The 22212-nt window shown below is 34.8% G+C and overlaps 1 protein-coding gene across 3 annotated transcripts in view; it reads left to right on the forward strand.

The window, feature by feature from the left end:
- Positions 1 to 22212, forward strand: part of CCDC141 (coiled-coil domain containing 141) — a 57534-nt gene that overhangs the window by 33456 nt on the left and 1866 nt on the right. The window contains exons 18-25 of one of the 3 annotated variants that reach the window (XM_053982642.1): positions 3744 to 3884; positions 4681 to 4869; positions 6460 to 6643; positions 7740 to 7849; positions 10062 to 10169; positions 10770 to 10853; positions 13596 to 14482; positions 16393 to 16565. In XM_053982642.1, coding sequence (XP_053838617.1) covers positions 3744 to 3884; positions 4681 to 4869; positions 6460 to 6643; positions 7740 to 7849; positions 10062 to 10169; positions 10770 to 10853; positions 13596 to 14482; positions 16393 to 16565 — 1876 coding nt within the window. Of the gene's footprint in view, positions 1 to 3743; positions 3885 to 4680; positions 4870 to 6459; positions 6644 to 7739; positions 7850 to 10061; positions 10170 to 10769; positions 10854 to 13589; positions 14483 to 16392; positions 16566 to 22212 lie in introns of all 3 variants that reach the window. The other 2 variants (XM_053982641.1, XM_053982643.1) reach the window with 2 other exon arrangements.

Here is a 22212-nt window from a genome sequence, read left to right on the forward strand (position 1 = left end):
CAGCATGTGAATTAGGGCTTAGGACTCAGTGGTGTTTGAGGAGAGCCTTAGAGGACATAGGAAGTTTCCTGTGTTTGTAAGATACTGGTGCTTCTATAAGAAACAAGGAAACAAATACTGAAATTTATAGACAAGAATATATAGCATGAGTTTTAAACAGCCTTGGAGGAGACAAGGGTAAAATGCATGCCTTTTCTGTGCCTTCTCTAATTGAAAGAGAATTTGAAAAGTCAAAAATAAGTGTATATATCCTCAACATCTTCTAGAAATATGAGGAAAGCTCATCTTTGAGATCTGTATTTGCCAGCTGGGGCTTCTTTTTTCACAAAGTAGTTTGTGCAGCAGCCTCTGAAGAGCTGCACCTCCACTGTGTTACACTGCAGTCACTTGTGAGCTCAGCCTCGGGTACACTGCTATACTGGATAGAGGAATCCTGCCCTGGATCTGCTCAGGGGATTATAAGCAACACTGTTAATCACCCATGGTAGCTTTTGCAATGAAAAAGCCTTTTCTTTAGGTGATCACTTTAAAAATAACATTTATGCACATCCACGTAAAACTTGCAACAAAAGAGCAACAGATCCTGAAGCAGGTTCGCAGCTCTTCCCATTCATCTCATTTCTTCTTCAGCATGTCATTATTTATATGCTTATGGAAATATATGACTGGAAATATGGGGTTTAACCATAAATGGTAATGAATTGTCTTTATTCACAGGTCAGTAGGAACTGATATGTAGCCACATTTTTCACCTTGTAATTTATTCTGATTGTTGCCCCAGGAAATAAGTAGTCATTAATTACTTGAACAGCATTTTTTTTCCCACTTTTTTTTTTTACTCTTTCTTAATCTTTGTGACTGAAAATCTGTTTTCAGCAACCCGCTTTTTGGGGTATTTTGAGTATTGATGCTACAAAAAATTTTGTATATTAATAGAAAGGGAAAGGTGAGGGATTAACAACATTGAAGTTTGTTCTAGAGTGGTTCACACAGCAATCAAAGCATTTACTGGAATGGTACTGTTAAGAAAAAATGTTTAAAGCATTTTATAACTTGATTTTTCCATTTATTTTTGTGGTCTTGTGATAAAATGAAGCAATTGGTACTTAAACCCCTCTCCTCCACTATCATTCCACCCATGACAGGGCAACTATAGTTAGAACAGCTGCCTGATTAAAGACTCTGACACAATAGACAAGGTACAAAGTCCCATTAAAGCAATGGGCTGAAGTCACTGAAGCATATTTGGATGCATAGTCCCTACAGTATTTCTCATTTAATCTTACAAAACTCAGATATGTTTAGATTTCTAAAAATTGGAAGCTGCACACTGTCCTTGGTACAATTGCTGATGATAACAGGAGTTGTGCAAATGCAGTCTGATACACAAGTCAGAGCTGAATCTGGTTTTTCCACTGAGGCTAAAAGAGAAGAGTGACAGCAGCTGCAGACCTTTGACACACAAGCCATCATATATGAAACAAGAAGATCTAATTTCACATACTGCTATGAGGAGAGCCTCTGGCCTTATAAATTATCACTGCTAGTCTGCATGTGCACAAGCCAGTGAAATAAACTAAAATAAATTCTTGTTCATCTTTTCTTTCCACAAACTTGAAGCAGCAAATTAGACTCTTGTTTTCTGAATTAAAAATATTGTTTTGCAGAAGTGATTATATTAACAGAGGGCTTTTAGATAGACTTTATTATTTTGCATACTTAGGCGGCATAAAGAGCTTAAACTAATTGGAGATCACAGGGCCAGTGATAGAATTCCCTTCCTTTCCATTACACTGACTGAGCACCATCTGTTTATTCACTGCTGAAATAACGTGGCAACATCCCACTAGATGAAATGAAAATGAAAAATATATCCCTTGATGGATTAACATTAGTATATTATAATAATAATAATGATTGATTGTTAGCTGTTCCAATAACAGTGGCTGCAAAATAAGCCTTGGTTACTCCCTGGATTCTTTGGCATGAAGGAGGAGGGGGTGGAGGGTGAAGTCTGTAGGATTTTTTAATATTAAAAAAGCCTCAAATACATATTTAGCTATCCAATTGTAGATGTGACCTGAACTTGTTAACACTAGTTAAGTAAGTTCTTTTCATTTCTGTGTCTGGAGTAATAGTTCCTAAAGCATTAGAATTTCTACATTTCTTTGTATCAGTGTCTTTAAATAAACATGCTTTTACATAATTTATGTATTATTATTATTATACATTATCCTAAAAGCAAAATATTATCTATCTAAAGGATTTGAAATTCTTAAAATCAATATTTTGGTCTTTTTTATATTATTTTATTTCAAATTTTATTAATTAATTAATACTGATTTTAAGCAGGTTTTATACTTGTCTGATTCTTGTATCTTTTGCTTAAAGAAATTAAAAAGTAACAGTAATATCTGAAAGGAGTTTTTAAAGTTGTAAATAAAATTGGAAGTTGCACAGCTTTCAGAGAAAAAATACTAGGAAAACTATGCTTAAAAATTTCTTAGGCCTTTAACAATGGTTTATCTAAACAGTTTTGATATGCTTATTTATATAAAATTGATAATGAAAAAAATGACATGGTTTATTAAAGGCCTACTTGTAAGATAATATTAAAGGAAACATAATTGTCACTTGAAAACAAAAGATAAAGAATATAGCAGCCCTATATTTTAACTAGTTCCTATGGTAAATAAACACTGGGTTTAAAATTCTGTTCATCATATATGGCTCTTCTTTTTGATATGTATTAAACTCCTTCTGGTAAATTGGCAATGTATCTGATCCGTATGTGTGTAAATGAAATTGCAGCTTTCTAGAGCTTCATCAGTGTAGTTCCTATCATTTTGGCACTTCATAATTGTAGCTATATTCTATCTAATTAAAAAAAGAGTTTTAGAACAAATTCAATATAACTAGATTTAATAGTAGGTAGCTGGTATGAGTTCATCTGAAAAGTCTTGAAAGGCATGGATACTTCATAATTGGACCTTTTAGTTAATTTATATTGTTATAAGAATAATTTTTCCTAATGTTGGGCTTGTTGCACCAAGTCAGTGCTGACTGGCAGAAGCATTCTCACACAGCACATCTAGCAGTAGTTAGGCAAGGCTTTCTGTACCTGCTAGGCAGGATCTCCCTGCTGCCATACTCAGAGCGCAGTTGTTTGAAAGTCAGGTGGTCATGCAGTCTGCATCTTGATCCTGCAAAGAGCTGTATTCCTCTTTGTATACTGTGAGTAATTGTACTAGAATGTTTGGACTTGCACAGTGTATAAAATTAAGCCCATGTATAACTTCTTTTCAGAAGGAGGACTTTTGAAAAAGGGATGAGGAATGGGACTCTTACATGGCTACCATTTCTACTAAATGGACTAAAGTATGTGAAGGGCATCTGCCTCTAGTTAAAAAAAAATGGAAGCTCCTGGAAAGGATTTTTTCATACATTGTCTGAGCAATAATAATCTCATCTCTTGTTCCAATACTTTTTTTGCCCTAGTTATTCTGGAAACAGAACTTTTCATTCAAAATGCTAAAACATCATTTTAGCAAGATTATGAGTTTCCATTACTGTAAAGAAATTCTGAGGACCTAAGGATGCTTTATGAGATGGCATAGTAATACTAATTTCTGTATTAAATTTTCAGTGTTTAAATTGTCCATTAAACAGCTCTTGAAAAAACCTAAATCGATGTGTGCTGATTTCTTTTGTTTTTACTAACAAATATGCTTACATTGTTGCAGCTCAGAGAATCATTTAAGGATCTCAAAAAGAAATTCAATAATTTGAAGTTTAACTATATGAAGAAAACTGAAAAAGCTCGAAATATGAAAGTACTTAAAGTACAGATTCAGCAAGTTGATACATATGCAGAGAAGCTACAGGTAACAGAAAATCCAGGCTTAGTAAAAGCTTCACCAGTTGAATTACTTGGCCTATGCCAAACACCTCACAGGAGATTGGCACATCACAGAATTTATTGTGCACTTCTCTCTTTTCTCATTATATCCTCCCTGTCTGCCATTGACTGAAACATTTTTCACTATTCTATTCCTGTTGTTCTGCCATTTACTTCAGTGAAATGATGTTAACTCAATTCCTGACTTCACTCCTTTAATCCACCATTATTTTTCTGTTTAATCTTTTATTCTTCTTGCCTCTATTGTGTGACTTAGTCTTTCTTCTCTTTAAAGAAAACCCAAAATAATAATGCCTTGCATCAAGCTACTCTCTTGTCTTTCTGATTTCATCATGTAAAAGATGAACTTTTTCTTCAGAGCATTTGGCTATATTCATTGCCTGGAGTTGATCATGTTCACTGGCACCTTAGAATCCTGTTAGCCTCACCCATTTTTTGCATTCACCAGAAACTGTTCCTTCAATGGCCTTTTTAGTTGCAAGTCTTGCATGACCATGTTTTATTACTGCAGATATTTGTTTATTTTTAATCTGAAAAAAAGTTTGCTCAATTATACCTTTAATAAATATAATTTATATAAATTTTAATCAGCTTTGCAGAGACCCTTCATTTTCCTTTGATTTTTGAAAGAGCAGCTTGTAATTTTTAAAACATAGGACAAGAACTATGTATGTATGGTTTTCCCCTGCTTTTTTATATTAAATTTCTAAAAATAGAAGCATTTTGTAGTGGTATTTAACATTGCTATGTCTTTTATACAGATTCTTAAAAAGAAGATGGACAATTTAGAGAAGAAAGTCATTGACCCTTTTGCAAATGAACCTAAGGCTAAAGTTCTCTTGGGCTCTATCAGTGATTTACAAAAACAGCTGAATGATTTTAACATGGTTGTGGAAGATTACAAGCAAAATCTGGATCTCATGGAGCATCTGCAGCAGATGATGAAAGAGGTACTAGTAAACCTGACAGCCCCACTGTGGCTGTAATAACAATCCAGGACAGGGATAGAGAAAAGTGCTTTAACTCCCTCAAGGTGAATCTATATATTCCAAAAGTAATAAATTGGTAATTTTTTTTTGTTTGTTTCTTTCTAAATTTGCTGTGAAAGGGGGGAAATAAATGTGCAGTGTGACCATATTCATGCAAGTGGGGTCTCCACTTCCATAGGACCATATGACTTCCACAGTCATTCAGTATGTCTATGGTCATACTTAGGGGCACATTTTCTCTAAGTAAGTTCTGAGGCAACAGAAAATGCCACAAAGTCCTCTTTAGTGGCCGTCAAATTATGCGAGGCAGGTTATCACAGTACCCACTGTGGTTTGTGAAATGATGGAACTGATATGTGAAACACTCAGTTCCTTAATAGAAGAATATGGGTTTTTTAGTAAACTAAATTTTTAAATATATCTATAATTTTTTTTCTGAACTGCAGTCTTTCTTATTGGATACTTCCATAACTTTATTTTAATGTGTCTGAGGACTGTCTCATGCATTGTCTTTTTTAAAAGAAAAAGTTTGTGACAGTATTGTAACAGTATTCTACTTGCTGTAAATATTTTTACTCTTGCTGTATTGTACTGGTGCTCTTGCCATGGGGCAAGCTCATTCTGGTCATCACTTTATTTTTCCAAAGGGATCCAAGTACGTGACAAATTCCCTTAATAATGAATCACAATACTAAAGTTTTGTTTAAGAAATGTTTTCAATGTCCAGTGACCTGATCAGTGTGTTCTTGCATATACCATTAGCAAAGCAATTGGTTAATATTTGTTGAATATTTACATTTTCAAACTCCCCACTTACTTAACAGAAATAAATTATTTCCTAAAGCAAAAATTTAAGACTGCTGCTTTTTTTTTTTTTTTTTTTTTTTTTTTTTAACTCAGTGTAAAGTATCACCTTTTACTCAAAACTTTTCTTTCAGCAAATAGGCACAGTCTTAAATGCTGATTTCAACAGTGGCTAGAAATGGTGGTTTTTAGCCACTTCCTGTAATGATGCAATACTGATGGTTCTGAGTGAACACCAGATTGTGTTCTGTTCTGAGTATTGTTAACCAAAGATGTTTATTACGGGTATGTTCTAAAGCCCATTTTGTCACTAGTAAGATTCCTGATGACTTTAGTGATTGCTGAGACCAAAAACCCTATCTGTAGTATGTTAAATTTAAATAACTCTTATGCCCTTACACAGCTATACTGAGGCCAGAACATGAAGTTTTCAAAATTAGCCAATTGATATACAAGGTGGAAAGAACTCAGAAATAAAACATGTTTTTGCAGAACCATTAAATAATAACCTCACAGTGCTTGCAAGATGAGTGTGGGCCTAGTATTTAATGAAAATTTAACAGCCACTAATGCTTGAAGCACCATTAGTAATGAACAAATGTTTTTCAGGTTAAATTTAAGTCAGAATATTTAAGACATACTGTGTGCCACTGATTGTGGAAAGTCTAAGAATAATCCAGTCTATTCTTCAACAGCTTGAACTGCAGATATTAATTCATTATAATGCAGGTTTTTTTTATCCCTCAGTGTCAATTTTGGTTTGAAGATGTGAGTGCAACAGTGATTAGAGTTGGCAACTACTCTGCAGAATGCAAAACAAGAGAAGCAATAGAGACTCTCTATAAGCAATTCAATAAGTTTATTGAACCTGCAGTGCCTCAACAAGAAGAAAAAATTCAGCAGATTATGGACCTTGCTAGACAGTTATATGGTGAGGAGATATTTGGTAATGTACTGTGGGGACAAAATGCAGTAACTTGGGATGGAAGTAAGCAGACTCCTAGATTTGTTCATTTAAGATGAAAATCTGATGAATTTTTAAAAAATAAATGTTGTTTTAATGTATTATTTGGAAGAGGTGAAGGATTTCAGGACAAATATTCACAAAAAGTAAAAATATGGAAGTATTCATTCAGTCTGATATTTACTTAGTTTTCTGTATACAGCCTGAGTTCACCTTGAAATCAAAATGTCCTTGCAATATTCATGAGCTTTGAGTTAAGATTTCATGGCTTAAGCTCTCTCATAACAGGCAAGCCTTTGAAGCCAGAGGATATTATAATGATATACCTCAGTGCTGAATTAATTTTTTACATCATAACTGTAAATAACTGGCAGGATTTGATTATCAATTTTTATTAGCAAATAATGTAGACTGCTACTTAGATACTGTATTTGCAATTGGATTGATTTGGAACATTGTTGATCAAAAAAAATTGAAAGTCAAAAAGTTTTGTGTTTTGCTTTTTTTTTCCTACTTGTAATTTTTATATACTTTTTCAAGTTAATTTTTCCAAAGATAATGTGACAATCCAAACATGCAGGGATTTTATGTAGCCTATCAATTCAAGTAGTAAAGCTAAAAAAAATTAAGGAGATGACAGAACAGATTTTTGACAACAGCTTATTAGGAAGACCAGGAGAAAGAAGTTGCTTGGTGGCCTTTAAGTCATTTCATGGGAAAACCCTTCTCCAGCCTTTGTTTTGTATTCTTATAACAAGGATCTAAGTGCCTCCTATAATGCTGTATAATGTAGCAATGAGTTTAGGGGACATTTTATGAGGTCTGCATCTTTTAAAGCACTATTACTAACCAGAGAGAAGACCTGCAGAAACTATGAGGATTCATCTCAAGTAAGCGAGTATGAGCTGGGAAAGCACATCACTACGAATGACAGAATTCCTCCAGCAAAACAAAACACAGAAAAATGTGTTTATTGTAGTGCCTTGGGGTAACAAATTACAGGGATTGTTGCGTGTCTGTTTGAAGCATTCTGTTCTACTTTAGTCTTGTTTTGCCTTTGTAGGTATTGAAGAAGGAAAGAGGTATGTAGAAAAAACTGTATTAAAGTATGAAGAAATCATGAATTCTGTTGATGGGTTGTGCAGATCTCTGAGAGAACTTAAGGAGATAAAGGTACTTTTTTTGAACTGGAGAATGTATTGCATCAATTTATTGTGCGTGGTGTCTGAATCAGTGCTTTTAGTGAGGATCATCTATAGTAGCATGAATTACTTCTTAATTGTTCACTTTTCTGTTACTTTAGGTAATAATTGTAATGAATCAATAAAGTGCTACTTGTTTGGGCACTAAATATTTCTTCTGAGTTTCTTTTTCTTTGCTCCTTTCAAAACTGTTACTCCTTTCAATAAACTTTTAGGAGAAAATGTTAAATTCTATTTGAGTATCTAGCAAATATTTTTTTTTTTTCATACTTCTTCTTCCTTTGGTATTATAATATAGGTAACTGCAGAGCTACTAAATGTCAACCAACCTTGCTTGGTCCCTCTTGGAAAAGACATCCTGAAAAACAAGTTGTGTTAAGGCCAAAGTAATTTGAGTTAGAAATGCCTTAGTTTTACATAAATATTTAAGAGAACAGCATTTTTAGTTTCATGTTCTGATAAATGGCTGTAGGTGTATTTAAATGTAACATATTAACTGAGGAGGAATTATGGAAGCCTGGTGATGGGGTAGATAATTAAGATTCTGTCTACTCCATCCCCCTCCATTCTCAAAGTAATATCTGAAAAATCGTCTGCATGCAACAGGAGCTGACAAGTTAATTCTTCTGTGAAGTGAGAAAATTAAGATGCTTAAATATCCTACTTTTGTTGGTACTAGATGTTCTTTCACTTTTCTTTGATGGAATTATACTATAAAATTGACAAACGCAGAAATTATCCATTAATACACTTTAAAGGAGTAAGAGATGCCAAAAATATACATGAATTCCAAAAGTCATTAGGTGAATGGGAAGAAGGCTTTGTCTTGCACTGTGACCATATAGAAACCTCAACATAAATATCCTTTCTCGTCCCCATTTGTGTATTTCATAAACACTATTGTGTGCAGGACAGTAGTCCCAGGTTCTGTCAGAAGAGGGCTTGAACCTTTCATCTTTTCTACAGCAACGTTGTACGATCTTTTCAGTACAAGTGGAATTTCAAACCTTATTTTGAATAATTTCCACAAAATAATTGAATTTTTTTTTACAATATTGTTTCACAACTATTTTAAATTGAATTTTTTTTAAAATATGTGGTATTCTAAGATTTAAAAAATGAATATTCTTATTGAACATTGCCAGAATATATCAATAATCAATATATGTATCTTATGAAGAATAAATAATTCAGCAAATTGTCTCTGCCATCTGTATGGAATACCATGACTATAAATTGAGTTTCACTTCCTGTTATTTTTAAGGCATGACAAATTAAGGGGAAATGTATTGCATAATCTTTCCTAATTTTACATGGCTACTGAATGCCAGAAAAAAACCTTAGATTTTTTAAGGGCAAAATTAAATACTACCTTTTCTTCCTAAAAGAAAAAAAAAAATAGGCTGAAAGGATCACATGGAATTTTTCACTTGTTTATTGCTAGAATGGCAAATTAATAATGCAGCACTTTCTTATAAGAAACATGTTTAAGACTATAACTTTTGGCTGGTCAGCCAAAGATATGGAAGACACAAAACTGTAACTATAAAGCTTTTGACGTTCTTTATCTTGTGTCACTATTAGGTTCTTTGAAGTCTGTATAAGTCTTCCATGACAGTTTTGAAGGTTTTATCAAGTCTTCATAAAATACGTTGTGGTTTTCCAGATTTCTATTTCTATGTTTTATGCTTAGACCACATTCTTCCCTTTCCATCTTTAAAAAAATTTGATTATAGATGCTCACAAATGTTTCTTTCCTCCCTAGAACTGTTTTCTTGCAATCCTGATATCTTTGTTGTTTTTCTCTTTTTTCATATAACAGTGTTACTTAATCCTTTATTCCCCTTTACTGAGACTGTGTATAAATTGGATAATATTTCTCAGATTCTTGATTAGCCGCTGGAATTCTTCAGTCTTGTATACTGAAGAATTATAGTCTTCTATAGTTTCTGTGCCTCAGAAAAGATCCTGTTGGCTTCAAAAAATGTCATTGCTTTCCCAATAATTAATTAATTGGGTTTTGCTGCATTTTTTTTTTTTGCCATAAGCAATTTACACCTGTGCTGATGACAGATTTTCACTTTGGTGTTTTCTCTGTTGTACAGAGCATAAATCAGTGTAGAGCTAACAATTCCTTCCTTCTATTGTGGATAAACTTACTTAATTTTCTCTTCACGTGGCAGAAAGTTGATGTTTCTGAAGAGTTGATTACTGTTAAAAAAGAAGAAACACATGGTCAAGAAGCATGTGAGACTGTTAAAGAAGTGGAGCAAAACCAGCAGGTTAGTTCAGTTAATTGTTTTTTTTAAAAACTAGAACTCTTTCTTAGGCTCTGTGCATTGCTAGAAAAGTTCTTCTTTCTCAGTCTTAAGGCCTCCATTTGGATGGGTGTTATCAGTGCAGTCTTGATCAATTGTTTTTCAGTTACCCCTTTCCCTTCTATCCAGTCCATATATTCTCCCCCATGAATTTTTATTCTTTAGCATTTTTCACATGCCTGTATATATCCTTTCCTTTTCTAAAACCTATTCCTTTTGTAACCTTTTACCAATTTTCCTTTGGTCCTATTGCCACAGTATTCTTAATGTAGAGGTCCTCTTCATGACCATTACTCTTTCTTGAAAAAGAGAACTTGTTGAATTCTCTCCTTTAAAAATAAAACTTAAGGGAATATAAGTAATAGTGGAGACTGCTGATAGTGTTCCCAGAGCCCTAGGCTTCTTATGATGCCTAGATACAAGTTAGGAAAATACTTGATTTATAAGTAATATTCTGTGAGAGAAACATAGCTCAGAATTTGTACTAAATAATGGTGGAAATTATGATTATTTGATGGATTATTAAAGTCTTAATCGTGAAAAAAGTGGGATTTTAAAACATTTTTCTTTCAGATGACACCAGGTGAATTGCTTGCAAATTCAGAAAGCATTGGTGAGAAGAGAAGCAATACTCTGTCTCCTACAGGCACTAAACAAGTATGTGTTGTTCATATCAATTTACCTTTAATTAGATTGATAGGCATCATTGTGTACTCTCAAGGGAATTCTACTCCCTAATTTGTTGTGTATCAAAAGTGAGGACTATTGTTGTATTGGTGAACTTTGATTATATTCCCATTTACAGTATTACCAAAACCAAAAAAAGCACATTGATTCAGTTTAAAAACAGTGTGAGTAACAGGAACCAGAGAAACAATGATGGAACACAACTGCAGCTGTCAGTAGTTCAGTAGGACATCATGTCAAATATAATTTGCTGTAATATTGGTATGACACTACAGAAGAAATAACAGAACTCACCATCAAATAATCATCTTTATCCCCACCTCAAAAAAATTAAGTTGGATTTCAGTTGCCAGGATTCTTTGCATCAGAGATCATAAATAATCCAAAGTAGAGATTGTATCCATGTCGAGGACAATTCACAAAACATAAGACAAGATTGAGTATGTATTTAGAAAAAAATCCAGACAAACATCTTTTATTCATGGAGATACAATAAAAGAATATGAAAGTTTCCAAATAATCAATGAATAAACGAAATCTTAGAAATACAGGCAAAGCAAAGCAGGATCTATATTTTAAGAGATTAATTATTTTAGCTTAAAGAATATTTTGAAGGCTTGGGATGCTGGACATAAATGTAGATAATTTCCTATGTAAAATAGTCTGATAAATTGGAGTGGGTTTAAGTCCTTAGAAAGGTAGGATCCATTGGTAACAGATTTAGAGATCTAAAAATTCCATTTTGCAAACTGCTAACATAGACAAATACTGCAAGGTATTGAACAATGATGTTTTGTAGAAATTCAACTAATATCATTCCTTTCAGTTCAATACAAAATGTCCTGTAATCTGCTGATGGGCCAAAATGAAACCTAATTAATTTTCTTACCTGCATTCCAAGTCAGTGGGAGTTTCAGCATTGACTCGGAGCCCAGATTTCACTCAAAATTTTGAGACTGCTCCAAAGAGTGTCCCTCATGAGAATCACTTCAGCAGATGTCCATAGCTCTGTTTTGCTAAGCCACAGCTTTGTCAGTCCTCATCAGATTGAGTCTCAGCTGCCAAGGAGAGAAGTCAAGGGTATGCGAAACAGAAATATCATATGAGGGTTGTGGCAGCTATGATGCCTCTACCCTTTTCAGCACTCCATACTTCACTTAAAGAAGTAGCAGGTTCATCTCACTAGAGCTTCGAATAGTGGGCCAGCAATCTCTAATTTTGTCTGTACTTCTGCAAGCTGCTTTCCCAGTATTAATTTGCTTCAAATATAACCCTCTTAAAAGTGTGCTAGACCTTCTCACAGCACATTGATCCTCCTACTTTTTTGATCTCATGCTGCCAAAGCCTATCTGGCAGCTTGCTCACTCACAGCTCACCTGTCATTCTTTTCCACAGCATTTTCCCCAGTGTCTTCTTCCATCTCTTCAGGGGTCAGAGTTCATCAGGGGATGCTTGTGGGCATTTTTATAGTAAAACTTGAATTTCATCTTTGAATTGAATTGTTTAGTAAAATAGACACAGTAAAATCCCAACCTACTTCCAGTCATTTTTTCATAGGTCTGGCATGAATGACATTGTTTTGAAATAACAAAGGTAATAACTTGGGAAAGCATCTATATTAAAACTAGCATGTCTAAAGAACCAGGGCACATATGAGGTTCTATTACTTCTGAGTGTTTTAAAAATTTTTTGCACTAATTGTTAGATTGTATTTAGAGCAGTAAAGGAAAAAGAAAACCAAAAGAAATATACCACCACACTCTTGTACTGGATACTGCCAGAGAGACCTGTTTTGGAAAGCAATGAAATTCAGTGTATCACCCAATTTATTTGAGTGGGCAGTTTATAAGTGATAGAAACACTGCTTAGTAGATTACATATTTGTGTACAGAACGCAGCAAAGAGAAACATTTTGCACACCTTTGCTGAGAGCCTTTGCACAAATGAAATCAATCTGAATATGTGATTACATTCACACAAAAATCAAGAGGCAGAGAAGTAATTAACAAAGCAGATGACTTTGATGCTTTGTGATTAAAATTAATACACTTATGCCTCACCCAATTCTCTTTGAAACATGATGAAAGGGATTTTTTTTTTTCTGGATCCAAGTTAACATAAAAATAAGTTTTACATTGCTTTCCTTTTAATATTTGGGAGGATCTTTTAACAGCTGGCAAAGTTAAAAAAAAAAAAAGAAAAAAAAAGGAAATATGAAATGCTCGGAAAATGTTATAGAGATGTTGGCTTAATTATTTAACACTTGACTGACAACTATTTTCTCAAAGGAGCAAGTCCGGCAACTTGGCTGTTAATATATTTTTATTGCTGTGTAACTGTGTCCCCTTTAGATGTAATTAGGCCAACCACTCCTCCTCCACCACCTTTCCCTTGCAAATGCTCATATAAACAGCAGCTACAGGAAATCCACAGGTTGCCCTTTGTTTATGGAAAGGTAGTTTCTGTTTTATTGTTACTGTTATAATAAATGCTTATACATAGTTGTAATCATATTTTCTGGGATCTATTGCTGCAACATTTTCTGACAAAGTGTCTTTTGCCCCATTTCTTTCTGCCTCAGAATACATCAAGCTGAATTAGAAGAAATATTGTTGCTAGATTTTGCATGACAAGGGCATGTATTTAATCATAACTCTGTCTTTGTTTTTCTTTTTCTTCTTTCCTTTCTCTTCTTCCCCCTCCTAGTTTGAGGAGAGGAAGATATTGGCTGATATTTCAGTTATCTGTCCAGCTGGTGAGGATCTTGTTTCACAGGATACAGAGCTGTCATCTTCAACCAAAGAGGATAGTTTACAGACCGAATTCCTGGCAGAAGAAACACCCTCTGGAGATGAATATGAGTGTATATCACCTGATGATATATCTTTGCCACCGCTTTCTGAGACACCAGAATCCAACCTCTTACATTCTGAAACAGAGCTAGAAGAGCAGTTCTGTTGTAGTTCTCATAGCCTGCATGTCAGTTCCTATAGCTTGCAAATGCAGAAAAACACTAGAACGGTAAAACTGATGGAAGCACCTGACCTCTTAACAAATTCTGCTTTTGCTGATGCTACAAATAATAGAATGGAAAGCCCATCAGATCACTTTCAAAAGTTTTGTATCTCTTTCACAGATTCTGGTCCAAAAGTTAGAGCAGTATCTCCTTTGACTTGTAGCTCACAAGGAATATCTGAAACTAGCACTGCTTCCTGCCCTATAAAAGCCAAAACAGTAGATAGCATGATGAGTGAAACATGCAAAACACATTTACAACACCTTGAACTTCATAAAAGCATGGCAGAAATGCAAGAAAAATTGCATGCTTTGAATAACTGTACTAAACCCCAGGACAGGCTGCATGCTTTGCCTGATGCATTCTCAGGTTTCGTGTTTCAACCAGACGCCACCAGAAGCTGTCAGAGGCAGATGGTTACCAGAGAAGAGATTAAAAGTTCTTCAGAAAAGAACAGCATGGCCAGCCTAACTGGACAGGCGCCTAACTTCTCCCAGCTTCTGTCTAACAAAACCGTCATGGAAGGTTCTCCAGTAACTTTGGAAGTGGAAGTAACGGGATTCCCAGAGCCTACACTGACATGGTGGGTAGCTTGCAATGAGAAGTAGTAAATATACCTAGTAGCGAGCCACCACGAACTGCTTATAACCAAATCAATTAATCTGTAGGCTAGAATAAATGGCTTGTATCCTTCTACTCCACACTTCTGCATGATTTCCACCTTCATAATTGTTTTCAACAATTAACCAACTTGAAATAATCTCTCTGTACCAAATCTTAGGAATGAGAGTATCGAAGTACTGCAAACATATCCAGTGTTTTCAAGCAAAATCATCATACAGTTTTCATAATCTGGAATATGGCATTCTACTTGTTCAGTGCCTTCTTAAAATCATTGCATGCTTCAGATTTACTACAGATAAAGTCACCTGAGCTTTCCCAGGCTCTGGGCACTATGTATGGACAGACACATAGATGTGCATGCACACTGAAATATTTATGTAATCACTATGTAGACGGGGACACATTTACACATATGTGAAAGTCAGGTATCAAAACTAAGGTTACATGTTAAAAAACCCCACCTAAATATCTACAGTAAGAGAATTAGTTTTATATCATATATTGGTGTGCGTGGTCTATATCTCTTTTAATCACTAGGTGTCTATTTAGATTACTTTATTATTGGATTTGTGAGAAATACAGATGATGTAATATAAACGTCTGAACTCTAAAACTTCCCTGCCAAAGGGAACAGGGACTGAAAGAGGGGCAGGATTTCAAGATGTTTTTCATAGTTCTATATGTTGTGGCATGTATTCCTCCAATTTTACCTCATTTGTCTTTTCTTCACTTATTCCATTCGTCTTTCAAAATGGAGACCTTTCTTTTAATGTATTAAAATTAAATATGCCTCTTACTGGAAAAAAATTGATGTTAATATTATTATTACACATTTAAAGAATTAAACTATATGCTTTTGTTAAACTGAAATTTTGTCGGTGGCACTGAGAAGAATACTGGACACTGAAACCTTGGTGCTATACTCTGTTGGTATCAATAAAGTTACCTTGTTTTAAATACCAGCATTGTACAGACTGAAGAGTATTATTGGTGAAACAAGATATTAATTTTATTGTAAGAAAGCATTAATTTAGCCCAAAAATATATACATTATTAACAGATTGTATTTCAAAAAGATAGCATTCAACTGGAATAATTTTGAAAATTAGAAATTCATGAGAATAGAAAAAAATATGTTTTTAATTAAAAAATCACCAGTAACATGTATTTTTTACTGATGTAGAAATTTCTTTGGATAGACATGTGGAAAAATATTTTCATGTTTGTGTTAGGTTAAACGTAGCCTATGCTGAAACATCATGGGGCAAGGAGAGACAGAATTTTTTCTAATTTCCATTTTTAAATCAGGTACCAATACATGGTGACAGATCCTCAAGTGTTAGAATATGGCAGCAGTTTGCTGAAGTAACTCCTGATGCATTGTTCTATCCTGTTTGTTGATGTGAGCTAAGTACATGTTAAGTGGGCTGGGATGGAGGAAGGTTCTTGGCTGTCTTTTATGCAGAAGATACAAGTTTAGAAAGTTTGTTTATTGATCCTTTGGAGCCTCTTCATGGGTTGGATGTGGACTGACTCAAGACCTCGTTAGCAAAAATGTTTCAGCACAAAACCGAGGGCCCAGGCCCTCATGTTACTTCTCTAATGCTGCAGTGAGAGAATTGTAGCTTGTCTGCTGAAAACCATTTTCAGAACCAAATTTTGTACTGTTAAGAATGTATTATCCCATAATCTGCATTGTTTAACTGTTTATGCATATTGACAGACTAAGTTTAAAACTGAGAAATGAGAGTACAGCAGTTCTCTGTCTCTTATTGTTACTGTAGTGTTACAGAGATTGTCTAAATTTGCAAAGTTCTGTGTGAAATGCAGTGATAAAACTCTGACTTGAAAACTGACTCTCTGCTTTAGGTACAAGAAGGGCCAGAAACTGACTGCAGACGAGCACTTAAAGCTTTTACAAAAGGAGACAAAGCATACTTTGTTCATTCAGAAGGTGTGTGATAAAGATGCTGGCCTCTATGTTGCTCGGGCTAAAAATTTGAACGGCACTATCTCCTCAAGTGCCATTCTTCACGTGCAAGGTAACAGGCCACTTATTGCAAGAATAGACTGGATAATGCTGTGTGTCATCTATATTAGTGTATCACTAATGTACTGGCTATTCACAAAATAAGTACAATATTGACTGCACTGGACTTAATTATCACATATTGAATTTATTTTCTTACACTGCATTTTCACAATATGTACCAAACCACTTTTTATGGCAAAATGGATATATTGCTTGTTTCTTTATTGCCAGTATTCTGTGTTTATTCTACTTTCTCATAGTGAGGCTGAGGTAAAAACTTTATGAAGATTTTTCTAGAATCTGAGGCTGAGTTTTGCTTTCTAAAAATGTAGGCATTCCAAAGCATTGGAAATAGTTTTAATGGTTTTAAATGTCAGTATAGAGCCAGGTAGAGTGCTCAGATCACTTTATATTTTGGAATATATTTTCTCTTGGGATGGGGTGTGGAAGGTGTTGGAATTTTTTTCAAACATCTAATTTGTTTTTTCCAGGCACATGTTTCCTTGTATGCTTAAAAAAAAAATATTTTTAGGACAAAGCTTCTTAGGAAAGGTATCATACCATTCATGATTGAACTAACATAGATCAGATTTAGATCTGTCTCAGCCCAGCATACAGTCTCCACAAAAGAAAGCTGCAGTAGTTCAATAGAGTTGTGATTGTGCTATAGAATTGACCCAGAACCATCAGGATTTGTGTAAATGGCATCTAGGACATAATAGAACAAATGTTTACAAAATGAAGCATTCCAGCATTTCACTCTGCTTAAATAGATGTCCGTGATACTTTCTCTGCCTTCTTACAAAGTTAAAGGTACAAATATTTCTAATAATCCTCTAAACAGTTATATACAAAAAAGTTAATAATTTATGAAGTGAGCATTTACACTAATTTGAAATTTTTAATGCACTGATTTCAAACAGAATTAACCAAATTGGGAAAATATCCAAAAGTGTATTCATATTAAAAAAAAAGTCAGTCAAACCGAATTATCTTTTAAATTCAAAACAGTAAATCCAAACCAATACTTTGTTCACCTACAGTTTGTATTCCCTTCTTGACAAGGACAACCACAAATATATTTTTTATTAAAATTTAATTTGTTTAACTATTACATAACAATGATGTAATTGTGCCAGTGGAAGACTCAATTTATAAATCCTCAAATATAATGTCATTCTTCATTATTTGTTATATTTATGCAGTAAAAAGAGTTGACAAACAGCTACATGATTTTTCCTGCATTTTTTGATTACCAGCTTTTGTGTTACAATTGCATTGCTGTGGAAAATGTTTAAAGAGGAAATATTTACCTTCTCTTGCATAACTTGCTGGAATGAAGTAAACCTTTTACTGTGCAGCATGCTATGAAAAGAATATATATTGTAATTGCTGAGGGTCAGATATTTTGGCCTAGTGACTGCAACATTTAAAAAATTCCTGTAACTTTGAAAAAGGAGAGGTTCTCATGATATAACCTCACAGCAATGAGAGGGAGCGGGAGGAGGAAGTGGTGAACAGATGGGGAACACAGTAAGCTCTAACTAACTCCGTATTACCCTTAATGAACCACTTTCTAAGTTCAGTCATCTCGCAAAAATATAGATTCATAAGAATTTTCTCAGGTATAAATTTCACCTGTTTTCCTGCAGTGTATTTTCCATTTCACAATAAAGGTAATTTAGATCTTAATAAATCATTGTAGAAGTATGTAATACCTTTGTTCGTTTGTTAAAATTTCCTCTGAGAATTTGACTGTGAATATTAGGTACACAAAAGTTGATTTTGTGAGTGTGGTATTGCATCTACTTTCAATCAGGAATAGCTTTAAATGCACAGTTTTTAATGGGTGGATATCAGCCACAATTTTAATTGCTGCAAGAAACAAGATTTCAAAAAGAGTGTTTAGAGATACTGGATTCATAGCAGGACTCTGAAACTCTCATGGTTTTAATGTTCTGCTTTGTAAACAAAGACATAATCAACACTGGTTACTGCTGTGCTGGCAGTCTGGATTTAAATACCCTTTATTTAAGGACTCAAATGAGCACTTAAAAAAATTACTGGAAAATTCCAGCTGTGTTCTGTTTAGATAATCTAAAAAAAGGGGAAAAAATAAAAGGAGTGACAGTGATGTAATCCCATGATGCACTAGTATTTCTTTAAAGGAAAAAACCACTCATTCTCTTGTAGCAATAATCTTAACATAATGCTTCCCACTCTCATTGGATTTTTTAATAGTTTATACTATACATGCTTTACCTCTTCCTTCTTTTAACCATACTGTAGAGCAGGGAATACATCTGGGTGTTTTGTATGGTTCTGGTTCTTTCTTGGTTCACAGCGCTGACTTCCCCTCATTGTTGTCACAGATTTGAGCCTATAGTTACTTCAAGATCCCAAAATGTTTACATCTTCCCGATGGCTCCCTTATAGTGAAGATTTAAGCCTCAGTCCCCCCATCCTTAGAAGAAAGACATTAAGCACATAACTAACCTACACTCCCTTCCTTCTTCCCCATATGAAGACACCCTTTAAGAAAATGATGAATGATATTGCCTGACTACCAGACATGGAGTCGTGTGAAGAGGTGTTTACACAAGGTACCTAAATTTGGAGGGGGAAAGGAATTAATTATTTTAATTTTTCAAGAGAAGCAGCCTGTCTGGGGTCACAGGTTTGAGTCAGTAGGCAGAGGGAGGATGAGTCATTACCCAGATTGGATCAGATGTGGCTGGAGCTGCAAAGGAGAAGGTGAGTTCCTCTCAAATGACTGGTAAGATATGTTTACTTCTGCACTTTTCTCTGGAGACTTTTCTAGGGTAAAGGAGTAATTTTTGTGTGTGTATTATTGTCTGTGGTCTAGAGGAACTGTGTCTTGAAAAATTACTGCCAAGATTTAATGAGGTTACACATGGTATTCAAGGAGACTAGAGCTCTAGGGTTATGGATATTTCAGATCAATTGGGTCACGAGACCTGCTTAATATTCCTAATAAAGGAATCCTTCTGTTTGTGTTGGGAGCTTAACTGAGACAAAATCTCAAAACAATAAAGTGCGCAGTTGATTTAGAGTAATGCTGAGCAAATCCAAAGTCTCTAAGCAGCATGGTGGGAATCTGCCTAACCTAAATTCATAGAGAAGACAGGAGAAGTTCATAAAATTGCTAATTTCACATTTCAAGACACCAGAGACTGGAAATCACATGCCTAGAGTAAATAGATTGAGAATAATTGTGAAGCAATTTAATTTAGAAACTGGATGTTAAAACCATGCATACCTGTGTGTAAGAGAGACTTTAGGCAGGGGTAAAGGCTGTGTAATAGACAGATGAAAGTGAACTTTTCTCCTGCAGTTTTTGCATTGCTCCAGGTTGATGACTTTTCTGTGCTTATTCACCTGTTTGCAGTATAACTCTACTGGTTCCTACAGATAATTCATGGAATATTTAATAGTTGACAAAATTATTGTCTGCAGCTGTAAGAGTGGTATTTCAGTACCACTGGCTACCTGATTTTTTCTCCCACAATGGAGGAACGGATCTGTTCTTTCTAACCTTTGTGGATGTGGACATCATGGGATGTCCAGCCAAGAAATAATTTGCAAATAACAAATTGTCTTCTGAGTTTTTGTTATGATATCATGGGAAAACCATTGGTGAAATATAACCATCCATTCTATTTTGAAGGTTGCTGTCAAATGATAAAATCTTTTACAGCAGACTTTGTTGAGGTAAAGCCTGTGCCTGAAAGAGTTGTAAGAACTGCCACTTCATGGTTTTACTTGCACATACTTTTCCCATTGCTCTGTAGAAACTGAACCTTTCAGTTTTTATGTTCTGCTGCCTTACTGATATAAAGTCAAGATGTGGTCTGATGTCTGATCATTATTACAGTGACCATTCCACTCAGATTTTTCTGAGTATGAGATGCAACATGACAACACAAGGTAATCCAAACTGCACAAGTAATGGAATCCAGCCAAAATTATCCCAAGGAGCGGCTGAAGCCCACTTAATGTTTTCCACTGGAATACTAGCTAATCTAATAATGTTCTATTTGTGACCTATTGCTAACTGCCTGCAAAGAGTAGGCAGGGATGTAAACTTGGTTCTCTTGCTTGAAGTGAAGCTGGAGATCTCACATTTCTGGGCTTCAGGTGCATGCAATGCAATGGGGGTGGCAGCTTGCACATGCTAACCTTCAACAGCTAAGAACTGAGTTGTTTGAGCTGCTCCATTAGCTCTGCCTGGCTAATACAGAGGTCACACAAGGTTAGCAGAAATATGGGAGGGCAAAACTTACATTCTTCTTCTTTGCCTTGGTGCCTCAGTCCTGCAGTACCTAGGAAGAACAGAAAAGCAGTTGAGCTTGAAAGCTTATTGGAACTAAGAGCTCACCTAAGAAGTGAATTTATCAATACAGTGGTCAGAATGTCTGTCTCATGATGTCAGCAGGCCCACACTTGCCAAACCACCTTTTGGCTCAATATATTTGTGTTTAGAAGTTGATGGGCACCTGTGTGAGATAAGCTGATTTTTGTTTCATAACAGCATAAAGAAAAAAATTTCGTCCTTAAACAGTGGAGCAATGGTGGCATGGCACTTCCAAACTCTGTCATTTAGCACACATTTCAGTGCCTTTCTATTTCAGAGAAGACCAGTGATAACTTTTGTCGAATACTTTGGAAATGTGGTACAATTTATATTAAAGAGGAAGAAGGACACATTCTTTATATGATAGAGATGTAAAAAGATAATTTTTATTGTAGGATGTCTTTGTGTGCTCTTCTTGTGTTAACATCTTCTGCTTTACATTCCCTGTGTCCAGAATACTTAGTCAATTCTGAGCTTGTCTTCTCTTTTTACTGTAACCTCGTAGGTGGAATATAAGTAGAAGCTCAGGTGGTAATACAATGATTCAATAAATCCAGCTTTACAGCCCATTAAGTTACAAGTCACAGAAAGCAACGCTTTTATTCAGTACAAACTGATGCTGATGATCAAAATTGCTTCAATTTTGATGGGTTAATTTGTATTGATCAGTCCTTATAGTGGTTCAGGTGTCATCTGTCCTTCCACAGTTGGCATGAGGCTAGCACAAAATCAATTTTGTGTGCTTTGGGTATTGCAATAGAAAAGCAATTATTTGCCCATCCTTCATCTGAACCAAATTTGTATTGGATGATGTGGTAGCACATGGTTTCAATATTAATGACGGCCAAAATAATGATGTGGTCAAAGTTGTAGAGAGGCATCATTCTGCCCTTCATATTAGTTGCAAATATCAATTTTCTTAGTCTTTATAATTACTTTTTTTAAACTAAAATAATAGGGGGAGGGAAGTGAAGAAAGTGTGATGTACAAGAATGCACTGAATTATAAAATTTGCTCTCATGAGTATGTCACTTTAAATTTGTGTGGAATAATTAATCTTCCGCCTTCACTGAAGCAATAATTCACACAGACTTGCCTAATATCGTACCAAACAACATGATTCTTTATCACTTCCACGGAACTAATACCACTATGCTGATGCATTAAATTCTTGGGTGCTTAAGATCCACGTTTTTTAACAAATGTTATATTAGATAGATACACGATATATGCCAACTGTCTTGCAAACAAGTTATTCTGAGTTCCAGGCATCAGTAAAGGC

The sequence above is a fragment of the Vidua macroura genome, chromosome 7, assembly GCF_024509145.1.
Source record: "Vidua macroura isolate BioBank_ID:100142 chromosome 7, ASM2450914v1, whole genome shotgun sequence".
Lineage (NCBI taxonomy): Eukaryota > Metazoa > Chordata > Aves > Passeriformes > Viduidae > Vidua > Vidua macroura.